The following is a 22,196-nucleotide window of genomic DNA, read 5'->3' as shown; positions in this document are numbered from 1 at the left end:
CTCGTCTCGTCAGCTAATTTTTCGCGCGAAGTGCACATTTCGAATATACATATCGAATTAATTGTTCGTGACATTTATAAATGTACCGTTTTGTCGAAAATAAATTTATATTATTTAATATTAATCATCCTCGAAACGATTCTTTTTCTATCTTAAGACTCTTATCGCTGGTAGAACGTGACACTTGCGTTCGCGGAAAATCGCCGGGCGCGATGCGCATGCGCGGAACCACACTGTCACTTTTATCGCTTCCGCTGTCATTGCTGCCCGCGTGCGGCTAGTCTGGTGCGGCATCGACCCGAGACTCGGCGCGTGCGCGCCTCGAGTCAGCCGCGCGCGCGCGCGTGTCGATCTACTATTGACGGAACCTGGAACCAACGATGGAACACGCTTTTTAGATCGTGGAATTTTTTCACAAATATATATATTGATATATCAATGTATATCGATATATATTAATTATACATTGATTTATATCAATATATATTAATTATATATCGATATATATATATATATCGATTATATATTAATTTATATCGATATATATCGATCTATACCAATTATATATCGATTTATATTGATATATATCGCTTTAAATCGATATATATATCAATTTATATCAATATATATCAATTTACATCAATATATCTCAATTTATATTAATATATATATAAATATATAGATATATATCGATATATATCAATTATAAATCGATTTATAGCAATTATATATCGATCTATACCAATTATATATCGATTTATATCAATATATATCGCTTTAAATCAATATATATATCAATTTATATCAATATATATCAATTTACATCAATATATCTCAATTTATATTGATATATATATATAGATATATAGATATATATCGATATATATATTGATATATTACTAAGTAAGAATGTTTTTAGAACTTTTCTCTCTATTTATTAATTATTTTGAGAAAGACAAATATCCAATGTCGCTGCAAATTGTATTCGAAAATGTCTTTATTTCGATTGGTCCATCGAATACTGAACGTCGAATAGAAAACGGTAACACTCGATGCTGATTCGCCGGCTGCGAGAGCATCGACCAATCACGTTCGACTTGTCCTAGGAATTTTCTCCGCCGATTTATCTCGTCGGTTTTTTTCCACCTACCTAGAATTCTTTTGGCCATCCTGACGATCCACGGATTCTCGCGTTGCTCGCTCACGTTGTTGCTTTGCGTTTTTGCGGCAAAAACGTTTCTACGGAGAAGTCGGGTGAAAAACGCGGCAAGTTGACTACGAAAGACGCAAATGTCGAGAAGAATTCGGACGACCTAACGCCCGGAATCTGAGATAAGGTCTCGCGATAAAGATAAGCCATCGATTCGACCTCGAGGGAATTAATTGCGACCGACATCCGGAGCGACCATGGAGACGGTGGTCGAGGACGGCGAGCAGCCGAACGTTCTGCAGGAGATCGCGAGCGACGAGGAGCTGGCCCAGATCCCGCGGGAACTCGCCAGGAGGATCCACGCGCACGTCAACGCCAAGGTCGACGAGTTCATCACCGCCAAGGCGGTCTTCGAGACCAACCGACAGAGCTTAGGTACGAGATGACGCCGGCCGTGGAATTTATACTCGCGAATTCATTAATATTTACATGACCTGTTTTATTTACCTTATCTTTCAGAGCTATTTGTTGTTCGTTCAATATTTTATTTTTATTGTCAATTTTTTAATATGTATTTTAATATTAATATTAAATGTGCGAGGCGCAATAAAATGTAACTGGATACAATTTTTTTTAATTTGTTGTACAGAAGAAAATTTGGAGAAGGCAGAGAAGGAGCTCTCGGAGCACAAGTTGAATCTTGATGAGTGTAGAGGAAAGTTAGAGTTAACTGAACAGACCAATGCAGAGTTATCGAACAATCTTGAGGAAGTGAAGACTGACGTACATAGATTACAAGAGTCTGTGAAACGGTAATAATATATGTATATATAATTATATTATAAATTAGAATATTATATTATATTAGTATATTAAAACAAATATTGAAATTATATTTACATACTTGCTCTCTCTCTCTCTCTCTTAATATAATCTCATTAATATTCAATAATCTTTTGTAATATTTTTCCTATTTATAATTTGAATTACAGATTGGAGAAGGAAAATGGTGAACTGCGGAGACAGAGAGATGCAATTACGGATGAGACAAATGCTTTACAGCTGCAAGTTGAGAGGCGGGACGGTGAGGCTGAGAGGATGCGTCTTGACTTGGCTTCTTTGACCTCTCAGCTTCAAACTGCTATTACATCCAAGTGCCAAACTTTGACTGAGACTGAAGAAATTCGTAGTCGCGAAATGACTTTAGAGTTTAAGTAAGTTAATTATCTTTTATATATATATATATATATATATATAGAAATTCTGTAAAATGTATTATTAATTTGATTTGCTATGTAAACAGGGAGAAACGACTGGAGCAAGAACGGGTGCTTCTCGCTCATCAAATGGCAAGTCTTGAAGAAGAACTGTCTAAAAGAACTTCTGAATTACAAACAGCAAGATCTGAAGCTTCTACTAGAGCTCTTTTAATCGATACCAAACTGTCACAGCGTGAAGAGGAACTACGAATAGCTAATGAAGCCAATTCTCATTTGCGAGATGCAGTTTCTTCTCTTCAAAAGCAAAGTGATGAACTAGCCCAGAAATTGGAGCAGCAGCGAGCTCACGAAATTGCCATAAATGATTCTTACCAGAAAGAAATCAATGCACAGAAAAATCTAGCTAATTTATACGAATGTATGAAGGATGATGCCAATGCTAAAGCTGAAGCAATCTCCAATGCAGCGAGCGAACTACAGAAACTTGTGGATAGCACTGCAGAAGAATATGGAACCTTGGAAACAAAGTATAATCAATTAATGCTCCAGCACAAGCAAGATATTGATGAGAAAGAACAGAGCATTCAGGAACTGACAAAGGAGTTGGAACATGCTAACGAATTGCTAAAAAATATGCAACAAGGTCAGTTACACATTTTCTCATTCGTTATAACAATTGCTGATTGTCAGTTTATCAGAAAACTTTTATCATCAACTTTTACACGTCTTGTAATAAGATTAGATATATCTTATTACTATATAATATTTAAACAAATTTTTTTCTGCAGAGAAATTGGACCAAGCTGTAGAACAATTGGCACCTACAGCAGCAATAACAAGTCGAGTATTACGAAAAGGCCTAAGTCTCACTCAAATTTATACTCAATTGGTTGAAGTCACCAATGAATTGACCATGGAACGAGAGGAAAATGAACGATTGAAGTCACAAATGGATCTGATCCTTCGCGAATTGGAACAAAAAGCACCATTATTGCAGCAACAGCGTCAAGATTACGAAACAGCCATGTCAAATGTGGCAACATTAACTTCTAGACTGGATGAACTTCTTGCAGAGAATCAACGTCTTCACCAAAGTTCCGACGAAGCTAACCGTCTCTCCAAACATCACACTGCAGAAAATCAAAAATTGAAAACTCAACTTGCTGATCTGGCTAGACAAGTGAGTTACACGGTTTTATATTTTCTATGCACTTATTAAATAAAGAAATTTGAAGAATTATAGATATTTTATCTTGATACACATGTTTATATCAATTTGCATTTCTGCAGGTATGTTATCTTCTCAAAGAAGTCCAAGAAAGCCGCACCGGTGTCCGAGTAGAAACTAGAGACTTGTCTTCTTCCATGGATACAGATGACATCTTATCATCACAGGTCATCAGCAAGAAGCTGGTGACTTTCAAGGACATTGAGCAACTGCAAGAAAATAATCAAAAACTTATAGCGGTTGTTCGCGCATTGTCATCCAGGCAAGAAGAGATCGAACAGGCTACCAACGAGATAAATTCGGGCGAAATGAAGGAAAAACTAGATCGTTATATGGAACAGCTGGCAGACATGCAGGTAGCACAAGAGAGGCATGCAAAGATGATGGATGGTCTCCTGAAGCAGAGGGACACATACAAAAACATGTATCAACAGATACTGAAAAGCTCCACTGAGAAGACGCAAATGGAAGTGGAGAAAGATGTCGAAGAGCAGAAATCGAATGCAGAGCCCAAGATAACAAAGGATAATGAAGAAAAGGAGGAATGGTCCAGGAAGTTGAAAGATGCCGAGGACAGGATTAAACATATTTCGGATGAGTACGAGATGTATCGTAAGGAGAGAACCGCGCACGAGAAGATGCTGAGCGAGGAAGTGGAAAGGCTCAGGAAAGAAGCAGAGTCAAATTCGACGAGGTGTTGCAGACTGAGGGCACAATTAGACTCGGCGAACGAAAGGTTTACAATTTTGCAAGGCAACGTTGCTTCTTACAAATCTCAGATCAAGGCTCTCGAAGAGAAATGCACTAATTATAACGTCACCATCGGCAAGCACGAGCAAAGTATTATGATTCTAAAGGACGAGACGCTTGCCACTCAAAGTCGCTTAGCACGAGCTGAAATTCAACTGGAGAACCTTCGTCAAGAACGTCAACTCTTGAAGGATACCGAAGGACGTCTCTTAAAGGAGCGAGAAGTATATCAAAGAGAAAGACAGACCCAAATTTTGCTCAAAGCGGACATGGAATCCATCAAGGCCAGTCTGGAGCGAGTTCAGGCTGAAGGACAGCTTAGAGCCGAGCATAGACTTGATGACGCCAACAGAGAATGCGCTGCTCTTCGGCGTCGTCTTCAGGAGGAACAGGATCGCTTCAGAGAGCTGGCAAGTCATTTGGAAAGACAATTGGTGGTTGTGCAGGATAGATTAAAAGAAGAGCGCGAATTGAATGAGAGATTGAAAACTGAATTAGATCAAGCGAGAGAGACTGAGACCCAAAACAGTCAGAAGATTGATGAACTAAGCAATAAATTGAGACAAGCAGCCACCCATTCCATCGCTAAACCCTTGACAGGAGATGATAATCTTGTGAAAAGAGTTAAAGAACTGGAAATGCAACTGAGCACCTATCAAACTGAAGCAAAGTCACTTTCCGATCAACTGAAGGCAGCTAGACAGCAGAATCAACAATACTGTGACATAGCCGAGAGTGCTGAAACGCAGCTGAGAGAATCGACAGACGAGTACAACAAGTATAAAGAAGAATTAGAGAACAGCTTGAAAGAATCGCGCACGGAAATTCTGTCATTGCAGAAGAGAGTACAGAATCTGAATGATGATCTAGCGAAAATGTCGAATGGCAGACAAGAAACCGATTCGGTGTTGAGAGATAGATTGGCCGAGGCCGAAAGAAAAGTCGAAGAGTTGGATGAAGTGAAAGGCGAATTGGAGTTGCTGAAGAATGATCTGAAGTCTGTCTCCATCACGGCTAAGGAGGCAGAAGAGAAATATGCTAGAGAGATGATGCAGCACTCGGCCGATTTACAGGTAAGTCTAACAATAAGAAAGATAAATTGATTCCTGAAGAAAGAAATTTATGAACTATTAATTTACTTTTTTTTTTAGATATTAGCCAAATTGAAAGAACAAGCTCAACAAGTTCAACAGAAACTTAGCATTTTAACTCAGGAGCGAAATGTAGCGGTGGAAGCTTTGGAAATCGAGAAGGTAGCTTCCAAGGAAAGAGAGCAGTTGCTCGTAAATGAGATTAAGGAGTCACAAAAGAGACTTGTGGATCTGGACGCGCAAAATGCACTCTTGCATAATCAAATTCAGGAATTGGGCGACCGAGTGGCCATCATACAGAGTCAACAGACGAAGATAAGTGGAAGGGACAGCCCCGATACTAGTTTGGAAGCTCTGAATAAGAGTTTCAGTTCCGTAGAAGAGGATTCCAATTCAGCCGAACAACTGTTAAGAGTCATGAAGTATCTGAGAAGAGAGAAAGACCTGGCTCTAGCCAAATCCGACGTTCTCAGAGCGGAGAATCTCAGAATGAAATCCCAGATCGAGATAGCGGAGAAGCGGTTGAAGGAAACCGAGATCTTGTTGAATTCTGAACGAGAGAAATCCGAAATTGATGTGATGACTACATCCAAGCACGCAGAATTGCTCCGCAAGGTGGAGACTTTGAATGCCATTACGGATTCCAACCGAATCCTCCGAGAGGAAAGAGATCACTTGAGCACGAAAATCAACGAGCTCACAGCCAAAGTGAATGCTCTATCCGAAGAGGTGGTGCCTCTTCGAGATACAGCTAGAAACTTGACAGGGAAAACCGAAGCTCTGATGGAAGAGAACAACAGTTTGAAGGGCGAGGCGACCAGGTGGAGGCAAAGAGCGAACACGTTATTGGAAAAGGCGAATAAGGCCAGTCCCGAAGACTGGCGGCGGCTTCAGACCGAGAGGGAGAACCTAAGCAAGCTGTTGACGTCGGAGAGGGAGATCCACGCGAAGAGTAGCGAGGAATTTAATCAAATGAAAGTGGAGCAGGCAAAGCTCGAAGAGGAAATGGCGCAGCTGCAAAGACAAATACAAACGCAAAATGAACAGATATCACGAGTGGAAGAAGACGCTCGCAAAGTGCGCCAGGAGCTCAACGACGCACTGGCCGACTCCTCGTCAAAGGCGAAAGACTTGGCTCTGCTGCGAAAGGATCTGGCCGACAAGGAAGCAACGCTCAATGACATCAAGAACAAAGAGATTCAGATCCGCAAGATAGCCAAGAAGTACAAGACTCAGTACGAGGAGCTCGCGAGAAACGTGGAGGAAGAGAAGACCCGCAACGAGGAGGGCAGGAACGAGGACGCTTCCGGCGCGAGTGCGCAGGATCGCGAGGATCAACTGAGAGAGGAGGGTCGGCAGGAGCTCCGCCAGGCGAATACCGAACTCGCGACGAAGTTGGACGACCTGACTCGTCAGATGACGACAGCTCAGAGCGAGGCCGACAATCTGAGGAAGGAGATCGAAGCCATGAATCGCAATAATTTGGAAAAGGAGGACCGGGCAAAGCAGGTTCTAAAGAACGCCAGGACGAAGATCATGCAGCTGACCGAGTCGAAGAAGATCTGCGAGAAGGAAGTCTTGGACCTGAGATCGAGATTAGAATCCGCGGGTGGTAGCGCCGGAGTTTCGGCTGATCATTCGGACACTGAGCACGACGCGCGTCTGGTTGCGCTCAAGTCGCAGTTGGAGGGCCGGCTCTCTCGGCTGGAGCACGAGAAGCTGGAGGTGCAGGCGGAGAAGGACGCGCTCCTGCAGCGAGTCGCTCAGCTGCAGCGCCAACTATCGGGGATAAGCGGCGTGAGCGCCACTACGGAGCCGCCCACGGCGAACATTAAGCCGATGCATTCGGCTAGGGCGGAGACGCCTCTGGCGAGTATCAGACCGATGAGCGTCGTGCAGTCGAGAACAGCGGCCGTGTTGCCCACGACGGCGAGCGCACCGGTGATGGTTGCGCCTCAGCAGCAGCAGCAGCAGCAGGTGGTGCACACGACGGAGACGAGTTCGCCGACCAGCAGTCTGACCGACTTCCAGCCGGCGAGCACCAGCAGCTCCTCGCAGAGCGCGCAGACCAGCGGCCTCCGTCAATTGGTGGTGCAGCCCCAATTGAGCGAGTCCGCGGAGTCTACGCAGAGGGAGGACCCGGAGAGCGCGGAGACTCTGAATCTGCAGCCGCAGCAGCAACAGTGCCAGCAGCAGCAGCAGCAGCAACAAACGGTGGCGCTGGTGAGCCCCAGAGTGGAGCAGCAGCAGCAGCAGCAGCAGGTCGCCATCAGCGATCAGCAGCAGACTGTGGCCAGCAGCTCCACGCAGTCGGTCAGCACGTCCCAAGGCTCTTCAGGATTGAAGAGACCCCGAGCCTCGGACTCGACTGCCTCTGGCTCCGGGATCACCGAGGAGATGGATCACGGACGTCAGGAGCAGATGCAGAGCCCGAAGACTAAGAGGAGTAGATCGGACATGGGGGCTGCTGCTAGTGCCAGCGTTTCCGAAGTGGAATATCAGGTAAGAATGGTACAATAAAATGTATCATTCTTGATTATTAAATTGTATTATTCTTGATTTATAATTCAATTTTTCTCGATATTTTAACTAAAATATGGTTACAGGTGCCTACGTCAAGTCAGAGAGATCAAGATGAAGAGGTGGAAGAAGGCTGCGTAGTGGTAGTAGACTGCGACGAGGGTGAAGGTGGAAGCAATCACCAGGCCCAAGAGGAGGAGGGCTTCGACGATCCGTACGAGGAGATAGAAGAGGAAGAAGAAATGCCCTATGAGGTCGAAGGTGAGGTAGAGCGGGATAACAACGAGGTGGAGATCATCATGGAGGAGACCAACGAAGTTCCTAGGCAAGGTCAAGCATCCATCCCTACAAATCAGCAACAGTCCGAAGCCATCAGCAGCGCCGGACCGACCGGAGAACCACCGACATCCTTCACGGCGAGGTCTAGAATCGCGCCTATGCCGCGGCAGCAGCAACAGCAACATCTTCTTCTGGTAATATTCAAAGCATTTATATTTTTATTTCGAAATTTTAATTTTTTTCATTTTTAAGAAAAATTACTTTTTTTTGCACACACATCTCACATCTTATATTCTTTCTTCTTGTTCCAAAAGCCACAACCAGGTTATCCCGAAGACGGTGATGACAGTATCGTTCCTAGCACACCTACACTCTTCGTTCCTCGTCGCGATGGCTTCGGAGAAGCTGTGAGCTCTCCACAAGTTCCCCAAGGACGTTTTACGTTTGGGGATCATTCAACGCCTACGACGGCCTCCTCGACTCCGTCCCTGACGACACCCGTAGGTTCTATCAGCAGGACCATATTTGGTTCTTCCAGCAGCAGTTCTACGGTATCTCAGGTTGTCCAAGAGAGCATGGATGACAGGATAGATTTGACACAGCTGGAAGACGGCGGAACTGGCCGCAGTGTTCCTACTACGCCTCTTCAAGTCTCTCCAGCTGCGGATTTACCACCTTCGGTAAGAATTATTTTTAATAAATATATAATAAATTATTAATATATATTATATATTATTATATAATATATATATTTTATATATAAATTAATAATTTTATTACAATAATAAATAATTATATATAAACTATATATAATATTATATAATAAATTATTTGATTATAATTTTCTACAAAAATAGAAAATATATGTTAATGATTACTTTTAATTTTCCTATCGCGACTAGACTAGTGGCCAATCGGAGGAACAGGAAACCACTGCATCTGTAACACCTGTTTCGTTAACTGCCACTTCCGGCGACAGTGTCGAAGAGCCTGGCATTCCTAACATTCGCATCGTCGGCGCCGATGATCAGCAACGTGGATCGACTGAAGCCACAGAATCTGGCGCGACTCCGAGTGAAGGTACTTCATCAGATCTAGTCTATTAAATTCATTAAATAATTTATTACGAGAAACAAATTACCATTCTTCTATCACTCATCGAATTTTAACTTACATCAATCTTATCATTTTCCTTCGCAGGCATGAGTTCGGAAGACGAAAAGCGGCCGGAAGAGCCGCTAGCCTTGGCGTCCGGCGAGGACGACACCGTAGACACGGTGGAGGTGACAGAAGAAGCAGCAAGCGAACTCGTGGAGGAAGAAGTTGAAGAAGAGAGTCGCGAAGCAGAGGCTTCGCCATCCAGTAATACTCGCCAGAGGACAATGGCAGCCAGCATGGCGAATGATCCTACTGGTGCTAGGGGAATGACGGTGAGAAGATCCCCGAGGACGACTTTCAGGGTCGCCAGGGGTGCGAGGCCTACCCCGATTGTGTGGGACAGCCAATCGGGTAGAGGTGAGTGAAGAGAAGAACGATTAAATTCTTGTCTGTAATATTTTGTGATAGACATATATTTAATTAAAATATAATATATAATTATATTTTATATAATTTTCATCATTATAATTTATAAAATATCATATATTTTTATATAATAAATATTTTATAATATATTATATAATATATATATATATATATTTAATTATATAATATAATATATAATTATATTTTATATAATTTTCATAATTATAATTTATAAAATATCATATATTATTATATAATATATATTTTATATATTATAATATAATATAAAGAATTTAAATTTCTTTCTTTTTAATTCTTTAAAAAAATCTAATTTACTACTTGTGCATTTTTATGATTGATGGTTTAATAATAATTATACATGTTTCATTTTCTTTGATAAAATTAGTTTTTTTGCAGTAAAACATCCAGTTTCCAAGGATATTGGAATATTTTGCGACAAATGTTAAAATTTAATATCTTTATTATATTTTAATGATGAAATAATTTTATTTTATAATAATATTTCTAATTTTTATATTTAAATATTATTTTTTTTATTTAATTAATATCTTTATTTCTGAAGGACAACCTGTAATGCGAGGACCTGCTAGAGGAGCCGGCAACGAGGGGCCATCACGAGGACGAGGCACACGAGGCCGACGAATGCGCGCTAAATATCCTTACACTCGATATTCGTAATATTGCACAGCGACTTCAGTGTCTTGTAAGTCTTTTCATTCGTCAGACATTCTACGTAGTAGTTTATACTATCACACTATATGTTAAGCGAGTAAAGGTAAAATCGAGTAAAATGGACTAATTCATTCTCGTACAATATTTTGATTTTGTTTTCTGATTGAATTTTTGAAAAAAGAAGAAATATGATGACGAATTTGTGATGTTTGTATTATATACTTCATTCATAATATAATATACTTTTTTTCATAATATATTTACTAGAGAATATAAACAAAAATATTCTTTCTTTATAATCAGATCAAGGATTTTATCGTCATAATTTTGTTATTTTAAACTGATATAAGAAGCTGTAATAAATTTTTATAGATTTAAGAAAATGGAATTAAATTTTCACTTCTCTTATTTTCGATTTCGTTTGAAGAACAAAAACACTGAAAAATCCTATCCAGTTCCATTTCGCTTGAACGAATACATGTAAAATGTAGATCACAATTTTTCTAGTTAATAATGTAAGATTGAAATATTTTTGTGTATAAGGACTAGCGAAACTTTTTCTTACTTTTTTTCTTTTCTGACAACCAACTTTGCAGAACAGGTGTCTGTAAGAGTTGACGCCTCTTTATTGGGCATCAATCCAGTTTCGTTTGCACTCGTCTGTGTGCTAAATCGAGAATTCGCATTGTTCTACTATTTCCGTTCTGTAAACGGTTGGGGGAGATAAACGATATGTATAGCTAATAATAAAATTATAATCATAAATATTAACATTAGCTTTTCGAAATATTTTGCTTTCAGTTAAACTCTGTTTTTTTTTTATTTTTTCGGGAAAACTTTTTATTCGAATTTTTTCATCAAATTATAGGAATAAGTCAAAGGAGAAATAAGCTGCATGAATTGATATAAAAATAGCCAAAACTGGGATTTATTTTTATAAACATTTTCATCGGTTCTCATAAATTAATCGATCTATGTATATACATATATAAATTAATTAGTATAAAAATTAAATAATTGAGTGATACATATATATATTAGCTACTTAATTAGATACTACAGGAATACTGTTCCTTTCGACATGTTGATTTACATCACATCTCGACTCGCTTATCTTACTTTTATTTATTCTACATTGAAAAATAATTTGTTTAATAAATTAATTATTATGCAAAAAAAAGTGACCGCTTGTCAAAATTGCGTAACATTTAAAAAAGTAACATTAAAAATACTGTTTTTACTGGATTAAATTGTTAAAACGACGCTGAGTTGATTGCTTTATAAAAAAATCGCTTATAGTTAAATGAAAAAAGAAAAGTCTTTCTGTGCATCCGAAAGACACAGAACTATTTACATGTAAACGAAGGACGTTATTTTCGCTGCTTCGTCTGGACTTTGTTTAACTAAGCAACACAGTGTCTAACACAGCGCGCGAACAGCATCGCAATTTAACGAATCGTAAAGTTATATTTAGCGTTAAACGTAACTGTCAGTTTCGCAGTGTTATTAGTTTCATATAAATATCACGTTTGAGTGCGAGAGAAGTAGACTGGCGTCCCATTTTCCATATATCTTCATACTACGATCATAAATTGGTACGATCTCTTTATCACAATCTCGATAAAAAGTATTTTTCAACTGTTAACGATTTTATATATATATATATATATATATATATATATATATATATAATTGTTATTTTTAAAATCTTTATTTTGCATCTAACATTACTCGAAGTATATGAGGCAGAATGAGTAATGTGTGTTTACGATAGAGAAGAGTACATTGGAATAACTTGTTATATTATTTTTCTGTATATCCTATGAATTGTTCGTACATCTTTATATATTTTTTTCAATACTTTATATTGTATAAAGGAAGATATGGCACGATTCGAAATTTTTAATATTTTTTATAGGCCTTAAATTTATCATTGAAAGACTCTTACCTCTTCTCAATCATCCACATGAATCCTTTCAAAGTATTCTTAAATGTCTATGATATACTTGTTCGAAATCACAATAACTCATGATTCATTCTATTAAATAGATCCTAGAAGACTTCACATCTTCGCAAGTTGTAATTTAAACTTGTATAATCTTTGATATTCTGTTACATAATACTAGTGAGTATTAGAAGAATATTTATTTCAATCTAATCTATTCTATCTCAGTCTCTCAATTATGATCAATCGACATTTGTTTAGCACACTTATATCCATTTTTTTACACAGCATCGCTTGGATTCAAACACTTTTGATGAGCAAATCACTACTGGTATCCATCGCAAGTCTATTCCTCCTAACCAAGGCTTCAATCCTGAACTCAATCTTAAAGAAACCTCAAGTCCAGTCGCACTTTGGTTTCCATTCACACCGAATGCCATTCTTTTTGTACCATAACATTGTCTAACAGAAAAATGCAGGATGATCAGACGACAGAACAGCCTTCAGCTTCATCCTCAAGAATCTTCAAAGGATCTGTATACCAGGTAGCTGAACGTCCGTCCTGAATCTCTCGCTGGCGTTACTGATCTCGCAGCTGCACCTGCCGTGTTGCTCGACTCTGATCCACGCCCTCTTCGTGCTATTCGTCAGCAGGCTCCAGACTTCGACCTCCATCTCCTCGTGATAGATGGACGACTGCACCGGCGCGCAGCTGAGATCAGGACTGACGCAGCAACCGGAATGACTGTCGCATCTCTTCAGCACGATGTACACCGGCTGATTCGCCCTCTCGCTCGGATGCATGCTCTGCACCAGGTCGCGAAGATTGTAAGACCTCGACTGGGGCTCTCTGCAGAGGAACTTCTTGGTAGTCTCCATCGCGCGGGACAGATGGATCCTCCTGGACACCCGCTGCTGATGGTGACCGCCGTGATGAGCCGCCCAAACGAGCATCATCTGATCCAGCGTCGTCAGGATCAGGATCCAAAGTATCAGGAGGGACCTCCTCGTCGATCTGCTCTTCATGCTTGCTCCACTTTGAATTCCCTTGATTGAAAAATCAAATGTTGAATAATGCTTGACCCGAAGACTTTCTCTTCTTCCCTTTAATAATGGAAAATATCTTCTCTCTTCTTCTTCCAGGAAGAAAATGTGTATACCGACACACAATGAACTTGATGTATATTTCTTCTAAGACGAAGTATAGACTTTTCTTCACGTCGGAAGTGGCTGATGCGGACTCACGTGGCGATCCTGCAATAAAGTCCTGATTTTTGGACTTTAGCTCGAGATGTGTGAATGGGCTACGAGAAGCTACAGACACCAAGTATCGCTCGACTGAGATTTTCCCACTGGCATACGTGTATTTATATATGGAAGAGCTTGCACACGCATGCCTCATAGCGAGAGCACGCGTAAAGTCCGGATCGTGTCTGCCTTCCGCTTGATGATTCCGCTTTATTGTGCAACCGTCGTTCGCGCTTAATGCGCGACCGCACGGCCGCTGTTTAACCCCTTTGCACCTGGAATAATAATTCATAGCCGATAATCAGATTCTATCGAGTCAGTCACATTGATATGTGATACAAGATGTCCAGAGGAAATTGCTGAAACTAATCAGCTGTCATTTTTTAACGCATGCAGCTATTGAGGAAAGAAAAATTGTATTGGAAAGAGGAAAGTCTGCAGTTTTTAATGGATATAAATAAAATGTTTGCATATCAGTTTATTTTATTGATAAAAAGTAATAAAATTATTTATTGATAAAAAGTAATGATTTTGTACAAATTCAAATAGTGCGTGCTTTTCGAAAATATTTATCATTAGTTTACATATGTGATTACTAGTTCTGTTTTCATTACTTTTTTTCAATCAAATAAACTGGTATACAAACATTTTATTTATATCCATTAAAAACTGTAGACTCCTCTTTTCAATACAATTTTTCTTTTCTCAATAACTGCATGCATTAAAAAATGACAGCTGATTAGTTTCAGCAATTTCCTATGGGACACCCTGTATCATAAAATTATTATTATAAGAGCTTTGCATAATAATTCTTAACTTGAAGTGACATAAATCTATAAAAACGTGCAAATTTTTAATTGTCATAGGCAAAAATTTAGATATGAATTTTTTGTCTTTTTTTCACTTTTCTGGCATTTATTGATCTTGAAATGTTCATGCATCGGATTCATCAGGATGAATTTTGAGCTGACTTGTTCTAGGAGGAAAACGTAATGTTCTTGGAAAATCAAAGGACCCGATAATATGATTCTATGTCCCAATGGGTGAATAACCAAAGCAGATTCGCTCAATCACGTTATCTTCCTAGTATCAATTACTGATGCATAGTGGAACATGACGCATTTGTATTTCAAAGGTTTTATTTTGCGCAAATCGACTATTATACGATGACGAAGATGTCTCTTGAAAGCGTCAAAAGACTACTTTATGACGTCTTCAAAGTGTTTCACATCCTGATTTACGACACGCATTAGGCATCTTATTTAAATTTAGACTATAATTGGTTGGACTCATACATTATTTTATTATATTATTATTATATGACTATTGGAAATAATCGACCAAACTAGCAAGTAATAATCGTTCATTAAATTTTACCTTATTTCCAAAATTCATATTTAAATACTAGTGACTGTCATTAATAATTGGGAATTTATTTATAATTATTATATATATGCATTCTGATATATATTTATACTTTTGCAAAGTAATTAAAATTTAATATTCTTGTATTTATAACGAGGGGTCTCTCATCTTCGCGCGCGAATTTATTTCAGAATAAAATAAGGAATCTTCTTTTTCTACTTTTATTCTTTTTTTTTAGCAATTGGCATCTGGCTAGATGACTCAGATGAAATAGACGCTTTTATTTTTAGCGAATCCAATATACTTGGTAGTTTTTCATTGTGATCAAGTTTCCTGCTAGAATTTGCTTAGCTGTTATAATTACACATGCGATAAAGCTCAAGATCGAAGTTCTTAATTAACACAGGCGCCTCTTTATCAAAGATATGTAACACGTGTTCATAGTGTATACATAAGTTATTTTAAATTCAAAAATTACGAATACATGTATATATGTATGTATATAAGTAGCTGTAATAATCATTAAAAAAGATGTGTTAACTTTTATTATTATGTATATTATAAAAATAATTCGATTTGAATTTGTGAATTAAATTTTTAAAAATATATAATTATACATACGTGGAACAAATGATATTTCTCATCAAATTATAAACCTTTAATCAAGAATAGATTAAAATTCCAAACTACTGATAGACTCAACTTCACAGAAAATGATGCAATGAACACTAATATAAATTCCATAATAGCTATATTTTCTACTGTTTAATAAATTCATTAATTCGTAAAATAATTTATAACGCAAATTTTTAATCAAACAAAAAATTAAATATTAATTTCACATGATGATGATCTACACAATATCTTCAATTGGAGAACTGCTGGTTCAAATCCATAAGAAGATAATATTTTAATTGTTAAATAAAAAATTGATGTGTATATATATTATTTTTAAAAATTGCATAAAATTTAATTTAATAACCTTTTTTTTTTTTACGCAAGTCATTATTAGTCATGGAATTAAATGCGGATGAAGAATGCGAAATGATTTCACCGGCGCCTACAATATGATTTCACCGTAATTCTGCGTAAAGGACCCAAATACCATGAAATTCCCGTGACGATGACGTGGATAAGAACACCTATGGAATCGAGGAGATATGCCCTTTTTTCACTGGGGGTTTCCTTGTTGCTGACGCATCCGTCTGTCATTTGCATATGTCACGCTGCACCGGATGTTGCAATAATGTATGCATGTAAGGATAGCAGGCATTTCTAGATCATTTGCATATCATATATTAATTACTGAATAGTAATACATATCATTAGATTAAATCATTACATAATTAATACCTTTTTTTAATTTTATCGCACAAAATCTCTCATAAAAATATCTAAAAAATATATACATATAGTAAAAGACATAAAAGTAGTAAGATGATGTATTATCTCATCTTGAATATATTTATCCCAATCTTCCTCTCGTAGATGGAATTTCCTTCCTTCTGTCTCGACTTATGCAACTCATTGACCAGACTTCTGTTCCAGAAATAAAACATGATACTAGCCGGTTTATAATTATGACACACGATACAATCAATTTCAATGAATTCCCTTATTTTAGTCTTTTTCGTGATAATAAAGATGATTCTTTTTTTACTCGCAATTCTATTTGTTTTTCTAATTTTTTAATTGTCAAATTTCTTTTGTGATTTTTAATTATAAAAATTATTAGTCGCTACAAGATTTTCAATTAACAAAAAATACTATTATAGCTATTTAATGAGATTCTGAAGAATATATAATTAGATTTCAATTTAGTTTGCAATACGAAGTAAAATTACATAAAATACAATATAAAACCTGTAAATTGAAAAATGTGGATCAATACCGAAATATTTTAAAAATTCTTAGAACTTAAAAAAAATTTTTACTAATTTTAACTATTTAAATATTAATCACACTTAATATAATTAGACGACTCTTGTTAAGTTTGTTTCATTGTACATATTTTTCAAATTTCTGTATAAACCCTAAAACAAGTAATTGTTAAACGATCAATTGATGAAGAGAGAAAAGAAAAATATGAAAGGATAAAAACGAGAGCAAAACGAAATGAGAAAGAGAGGAGTCACGAGAAGCAACATCTAGTAATTATAGTTAACTCAAGGAGTTTCTCGGAACAATTAGACGGATCCCTCTTCGAATCTCCTCCTCTTCCTGGGAATTCACAGGGAGATGCTCCGAGCAAAGAGACATCGAAGAACAAGTGTGAGAACGAGAGACAAGAAATCGGAGAACGGAGGATGCGCAAAAACAGCCTGGATAAAAATTACACAGTGTATACACAGCACGAAAGGATTCAGATCTCCTCTGGCAGCAGTTGCAGCGAGCCTTCTCGAAAGACAAATCAAAACAAGAATTCACTTCTCCCTGGAAAAAATAAAAATTAGTTATTTTTTTAATTTATAATTATTGATGAAATCGATGTGAATTAATAATAAATATTGTAATAAATTTGTTTTATCAAGGGAGTTCTTTCCTTTTATAGATATATATTTATACTGTTATTGAGAAAAACCTTGTGCAGTGATTGAAAGACGTGTGAAAACTTTGTTGTGTCACACTGTGAATATGAAGAAATTTTTCTTGCTGCTAATCTGCGTTCAGTTCACACTAACTGTTATTGGCAAACATTTATACAGGTGAGAAGATGCTGTGTCGATTTATTCTATTAATTCCTATTTTGAACAAATTATTTGCAGGGTTGGGAAGTAACGAGTTACTTAAGTAACTTTCCCAACCCTGATTATTTGTTAAACTCTGTTCCTCTGGATTTATTATTATTCATTGTCCTTCAATGGACATTTGCCCCCTCCTAGGAATCAGTAAAAAAATTAAGCATTTACTCTCCTTGTGAATAAACACTGTAATTTATCTGCAATTTTATTTAATATCCCTAATAGCACAATTAATCCGAAAGATATTCAGAGGATATTTAAAGGATATCCAGAGGACATTCGAACATCCTCAGGATGTTCTCTGAACGTCTTCGGGATACGTGTGCTATTAGGGATAAAAATATTAAAATAAAATAATAAAATATTAAAATAAAAAATAATTAAAAAATTGAATTTAAAAAATGAAGGAAAAATAATATAATAGGAAATAAAAAAATTTAATTCCTGCGGACGCCCATGATCACAATGCATTCTTTCTGTTCGATGCAGGGATAGCAGTTTTCTGAATCACGCGCAATTGGTGTTTCAATTTCAATGCTCCTTGCCCCAATTGAGGGCCGTTCGGGTGAAGGACCTCCTAACCGCGGGTCTAGGACCTGATGAAGTCTTCTATCCAGCATCCACAGTTCTAGCTCGATGCTCAGGAGCAGGATGTTGTCCCGACCCCAAGCAAGTCTGCGCTCCGATCGAGATCAAAAACGTCAGCCTCGTCTTCATGATCAGGCACCTGATTGATCAACAACGAGATCGTCATCACGAGGTCATCCATGCTGTGGAGCACATCAAGTGCGCCTGCATGGATGAGATTCTGGCCACGAAGAATGACAAGCTTTGAACAAGGACAACAGCTTCGAAGAGAAAAATATTCTTCTTAAATACACGATTAATTAAAAATAAAGATAATTTTAGTAAATTAATTATAATAAAGAAAATAATTGGAATTAATTATAGACACTGTGTAGAAATCTATTTCTTGAAATAAAGAAAATTAATTGAATGATTCTCGTAGTTATAGAAGAAAAAAATTCTAAAAGGTCAATAATACACTATATCTTGTTATCCTCTTTCTCCCTATTTTTATTCCTTTATATTAAAATATTGTTTAACGCTAAGAAGATCGTGCTTAATGCTCTCGTTATTAGGATCTAATTTCAGAGCAGCCTCTAGTTCAGGGATTCCGTGTTGCGGTGAAGACAATTTGCAAAGTGCAGCACCTCGACGAGCATGACATCTCGCTCGCGATACTCTGTTACTCTCACATTTCGGTTCCATCAGTTCCAATACCTGGAAAGAAAAGAAAATTTTCGTTTTAATTTTTTACATTATATCTCAATTAATATATGCATAATATTTTTCTCTTCTATACTTCTTCAATTTTTAAATATTTTATACTGTAAATTTTTTCTTCTTTTCTTCTTATATCACAATTCCTCTTTATATGTATATCTTTTATCTTAATTTTTCTGAAACCTTCGAAAAATATTTCCGAATAAAATATTTTAGAATAGTATCGATTGAGGGTTCCATTACCTTAGAACAATCGTCAATGCATCTGTAATAATTTCCGAGAGCATAATGTGCTGCCGATCTGTTCACGTAGAGTGCCGTCATCTCGTTACTAATTTTAATCCCGTGTGTATACGCACTTATGGCAGCCAGATAATTTCCTGTCTTGAAGAAATCACTGCAAAAAAGATATAGAAGCAATAATGAAGTGAACAATCAAAAAGATATACGATCAAACACAGATTTTCATTAACGTACTCGCCCTTATCCTTCAACCATTGAGGATCCTGCTCTTCAGGACGAAGATCCTCGACAACAAATCCCGTTTTTCTTCTAGCTTCTACTTGTTTTGCAAGCCACTGATAAAAATATACTTGGATAAGAAGATATTACTTGTCACATAATTTATAATATTTATAATATTATTATTTTATATTTATATATTAATATATTATTATTTTATATTTATATATTATTATAATATATTATTATTTTATATCTATATTAATATTTATAATATAATTTATAATATAATTTATAAAATTTATAATAAATTAATAATTATAAACGTACTTCTTCCTCTTCAACAAGAGCACTTTCCCGGGCTGGAGTAGGAAAGGCTCGTTCAGAGAAAGTTATGTTAATGGTTCCACTTTTTCTGGGAAGTGGAACTGCCTTTGCAGGTTCATCAAATATCCGATTCATCTTGGAATATCGATTCTTCAGTACTTCGATCAAATTCTGGTCCGATCTTTCTTTCTTCACTTTTGCAGAGAATTTTCGCGAAGATTTTGGGTTCATTTTTTGGATTAAAGGATTTATTGCAGATTTTGAGGAGATGATTTCGTAATCCGATTCCGAATCTTCGGAACAACTAGATTGTTCTTGAAGATCGATCTTATTCTGAGTTGTCTTCTTTATCCCTAAACTATTATTCGTTTCTTTCTGAATATTTTCAATAAAAATTTCTTCAAGATTTGCTTTGTCAATTAATTCTGTCTTCGAGCTTTCTTTAACAATTAGTCCTTCCTCCAGTTTCTCTTCAATATTTAATTCCTCTTTCAGTTCTTTTCCGATAATTGAGCTTTCTTCTATATTTTCTTCGATAATTAATTCTTTCTTCAAATTTCCTTCGACCGATGATTCCCTCTTCGGATTTTCTTCAATTAGTTCTTCTATAATTACTGGATCTCGTTGCTTTTCCTTTATTTCTTTTAGATCTTTATTTAATTTTTCTTTTTCATTAATTTCCCAAGATTGCAGGATACCGAGTTCATCCTTGAACCATTTAAGCGGAGGCCTATCAAAAAATTCTTCGATTAAAATAAAAATTAAATAAAAAGAATCAAAATAAGTTTGTAAAAAGTAGTTTCAAAAATATATATCAATCTTTAATCGTTAATACATCAAAGTTTATGCTAAATTGTCCTATTTTTTATTACCTCGATAATTATTCCTTTAATCTTAATTATATATATAGTTGCAACTATATATATTTCCTCCGATATTTTATCACGTTCATTTTTTCGATGAAAAAAATAATATTAATTGTAAAAATTGTTTTTTTTTTAACAATACCTATATGCGTTCCTGTTTTCTTGCACCTCCCCGGAAATATCCTGAAAAATCGGCAATTCCGCCTTCGATCGCCATTCTTCAAAATCCTGCATTGCAGCTCTACGATGAGAATCTTTTAAAGCCTCTATTTTATTTAACGTGTCGGTATCCAAATTTACTTGCACCTTCACTCCTTCTTTTCGCAAACGTTGACGTTCGTCTGTAAAGCAGTGGTAAATATTTCAACAAATATTCTCATCTTTTATTAAAAATTTTTATTCTCAAAAATGAATACTTCTTTATTTTTATTTTTATAATTCAACAAATAGAATTTATTTGCATTTAATATTATTTTTAGTTTTTTCATCTTTAATATAAAAAAATTAAAATTTATTACGTTTTAATATATATTTAAAATGCTGTTGTAAAAATCTCATTTGTTTGCTTCCAAAAAAGAGCAGAAAGTGATTAATTAAAATTATATATTGTGATAAATAATAAATATCTGTAACATATATAAGTATAAAAAATTTGTTATGCCAATCTTTATTCCATATGATTATTTCTTTTTTGTTCATAGTTAAAAAATGAGGATTTATATCATTTTTTTAATTAATAAAATTCTTACCGCTTTTATACTTCACACGACTATCCGAAATACTTTGTGCCTTTTCTATAGCTCGTTTTCTAAATTCGCGTTTCTGCTCTTCATTAATGTCCTTCACGAGATTTGGCCAGACAGAAGTCACGTTTGCTTTTTGCAAAGAGAATATAGCTTCAGCATCTGTCAAAGTACATTCACTCTCTTCCTCAAGCACGTTTGCCCATAGAAATAATTCCAAAAAAAAGGGTGGAAAGCTAATCTTAAAAAAATTCAATGTCAGTCATTTAATAAAAATGTTCACAATTTTTTGATACATTTTTTAATTATAACATTTTATGCATCCCTTTTAAAAGTCACTAAAATTTTAAAACAGAAAAATCATTAAAATTCTCTCTATAATTTTAATAACAAAAAATTCTTTGGGCCTTTAAATATTTTTAATTATTTAAATTTTATATTATTGAAAAAAATAAAAATTAAAGAAGACATAAATATACCTTTACATAATCATCCATTACGAATAAGTGTACATTTTTAGGATGACCTCTCAGAGGCACGTAAATTATTATCCTCTTCTCTGTCTGTCGCCAATAATAATCCTTGATAATTATTGCCATCATTCAAATTCGAATTTTGACAAATAATTCACTCAATGTGATGCAACTTCTCTTTTTCCTTCCTTGCTTGCTGTAAAATTTTACATACAGTGCTATATAAAATATCGATCAAACGAATGTATCTAAGCAACGACATATTGTATACATTATGTAATAAG

The 22,196-nt window shown here is 36.2% G+C and overlaps 4 protein-coding genes across 5 annotated transcripts; 2 read left to right on the top strand and 2 right to left on the bottom strand.

The window, feature by feature from the left end:
* Window positions 1-1,168: 1,168 nt before the first annotated feature.
* Mgtor (nuclear basket protein megator) lies at window positions 1,169-15,559 on the top strand. Of its 2 annotated transcripts, XM_029318788.2 has the most exons (13): window positions 1,169-1,585; window positions 1,800-1,962; window positions 2,143-2,364; window positions 2,454-3,013; window positions 3,159-3,550; window positions 3,661-5,421; window positions 5,500-7,941; window positions 8,046-8,432; window positions 8,553-8,918; window positions 9,141-9,318; window positions 9,439-9,753; window positions 10,346-10,486; window positions 13,544-15,559. In XM_029318788.2, exons 1-12 carry the CDS (start codon window positions 1,408-1,410, stop codon window positions 10,459-10,461), a joined length of 7,080 nt encoding a protein of 2,359 aa, XP_029174621.1. In that variant the 5' UTR covers window positions 1,169-1,407; the 3' UTR covers window positions 10,462-10,486; window positions 13,544-15,559. The 2 variants fall into 2 exon arrangements, with proteins under 2 accessions (XP_029174621.1, XP_029174620.1); XM_029318787.2 differs by lacking the exon at window positions 13,544-15,559 and having other exon boundaries at window positions 10,346-13,390.
* Window positions 11,377-14,036, bottom strand: LOC114943207 (uncharacterized). Its single transcript, XM_029318789.2, has one exon. It carries the CDS (start codon window positions 13,424-13,426, stop codon window positions 12,926-12,928), a length of 501 nt encoding a protein of 166 aa, XP_029174622.1. The 5' UTR covers window positions 13,427-14,036; the 3' UTR covers window positions 11,377-12,925.
* Window positions 15,560-16,926: 1,367 nt separating the features above from the next.
* LOC114943238 (uncharacterized) lies at window positions 16,927-18,751 on the top strand. The gene is made up of 2 exons (XM_029318835.2): window positions 16,927-17,718; window positions 18,244-18,751. Exons 1-2 carry the CDS (start codon window positions 17,648-17,650, stop codon window positions 18,587-18,589), a joined length of 417 nt encoding a protein of 138 aa, XP_029174668.1. The 5' UTR covers window positions 16,927-17,647; the 3' UTR covers window positions 18,590-18,751.
* A 56-nt stretch (window positions 18,752-18,807) lies between these two features.
* LOC114943230 (uncharacterized) lies at window positions 18,808-22,175 on the bottom strand. The gene is made up of 7 exons (XM_029318825.2): window positions 21,919-22,175; window positions 21,446-21,680; window positions 20,839-21,037; window positions 19,834-20,560; window positions 19,519-19,619; window positions 19,285-19,438; window positions 18,808-19,038 (listed from the first exon to the last, which is right to left on the bottom strand). Exons 1-7 carry the CDS (start codon window positions 22,039-22,041, stop codon window positions 18,832-18,834), a joined length of 1,746 nt encoding a protein of 581 aa, XP_029174658.2. The 5' UTR covers window positions 22,042-22,175; the 3' UTR covers window positions 18,808-18,831.
* Window positions 22,176-22,196: the final 21 nt, after the last annotated feature.

This window comes from Nylanderia fulva, unplaced genomic scaffold (assembly GCF_048542155.1).
Source record: "Nylanderia fulva isolate GAGA-0341 unplaced genomic scaffold, ASM4854215v1 Scaffold15, whole genome shotgun sequence".
NCBI lineage: Eukaryota > Metazoa > Arthropoda > Insecta > Hymenoptera > Formicidae > Nylanderia > Nylanderia fulva.
This window is presented reverse-complemented; position numbering and strand designations above follow the sequence as displayed.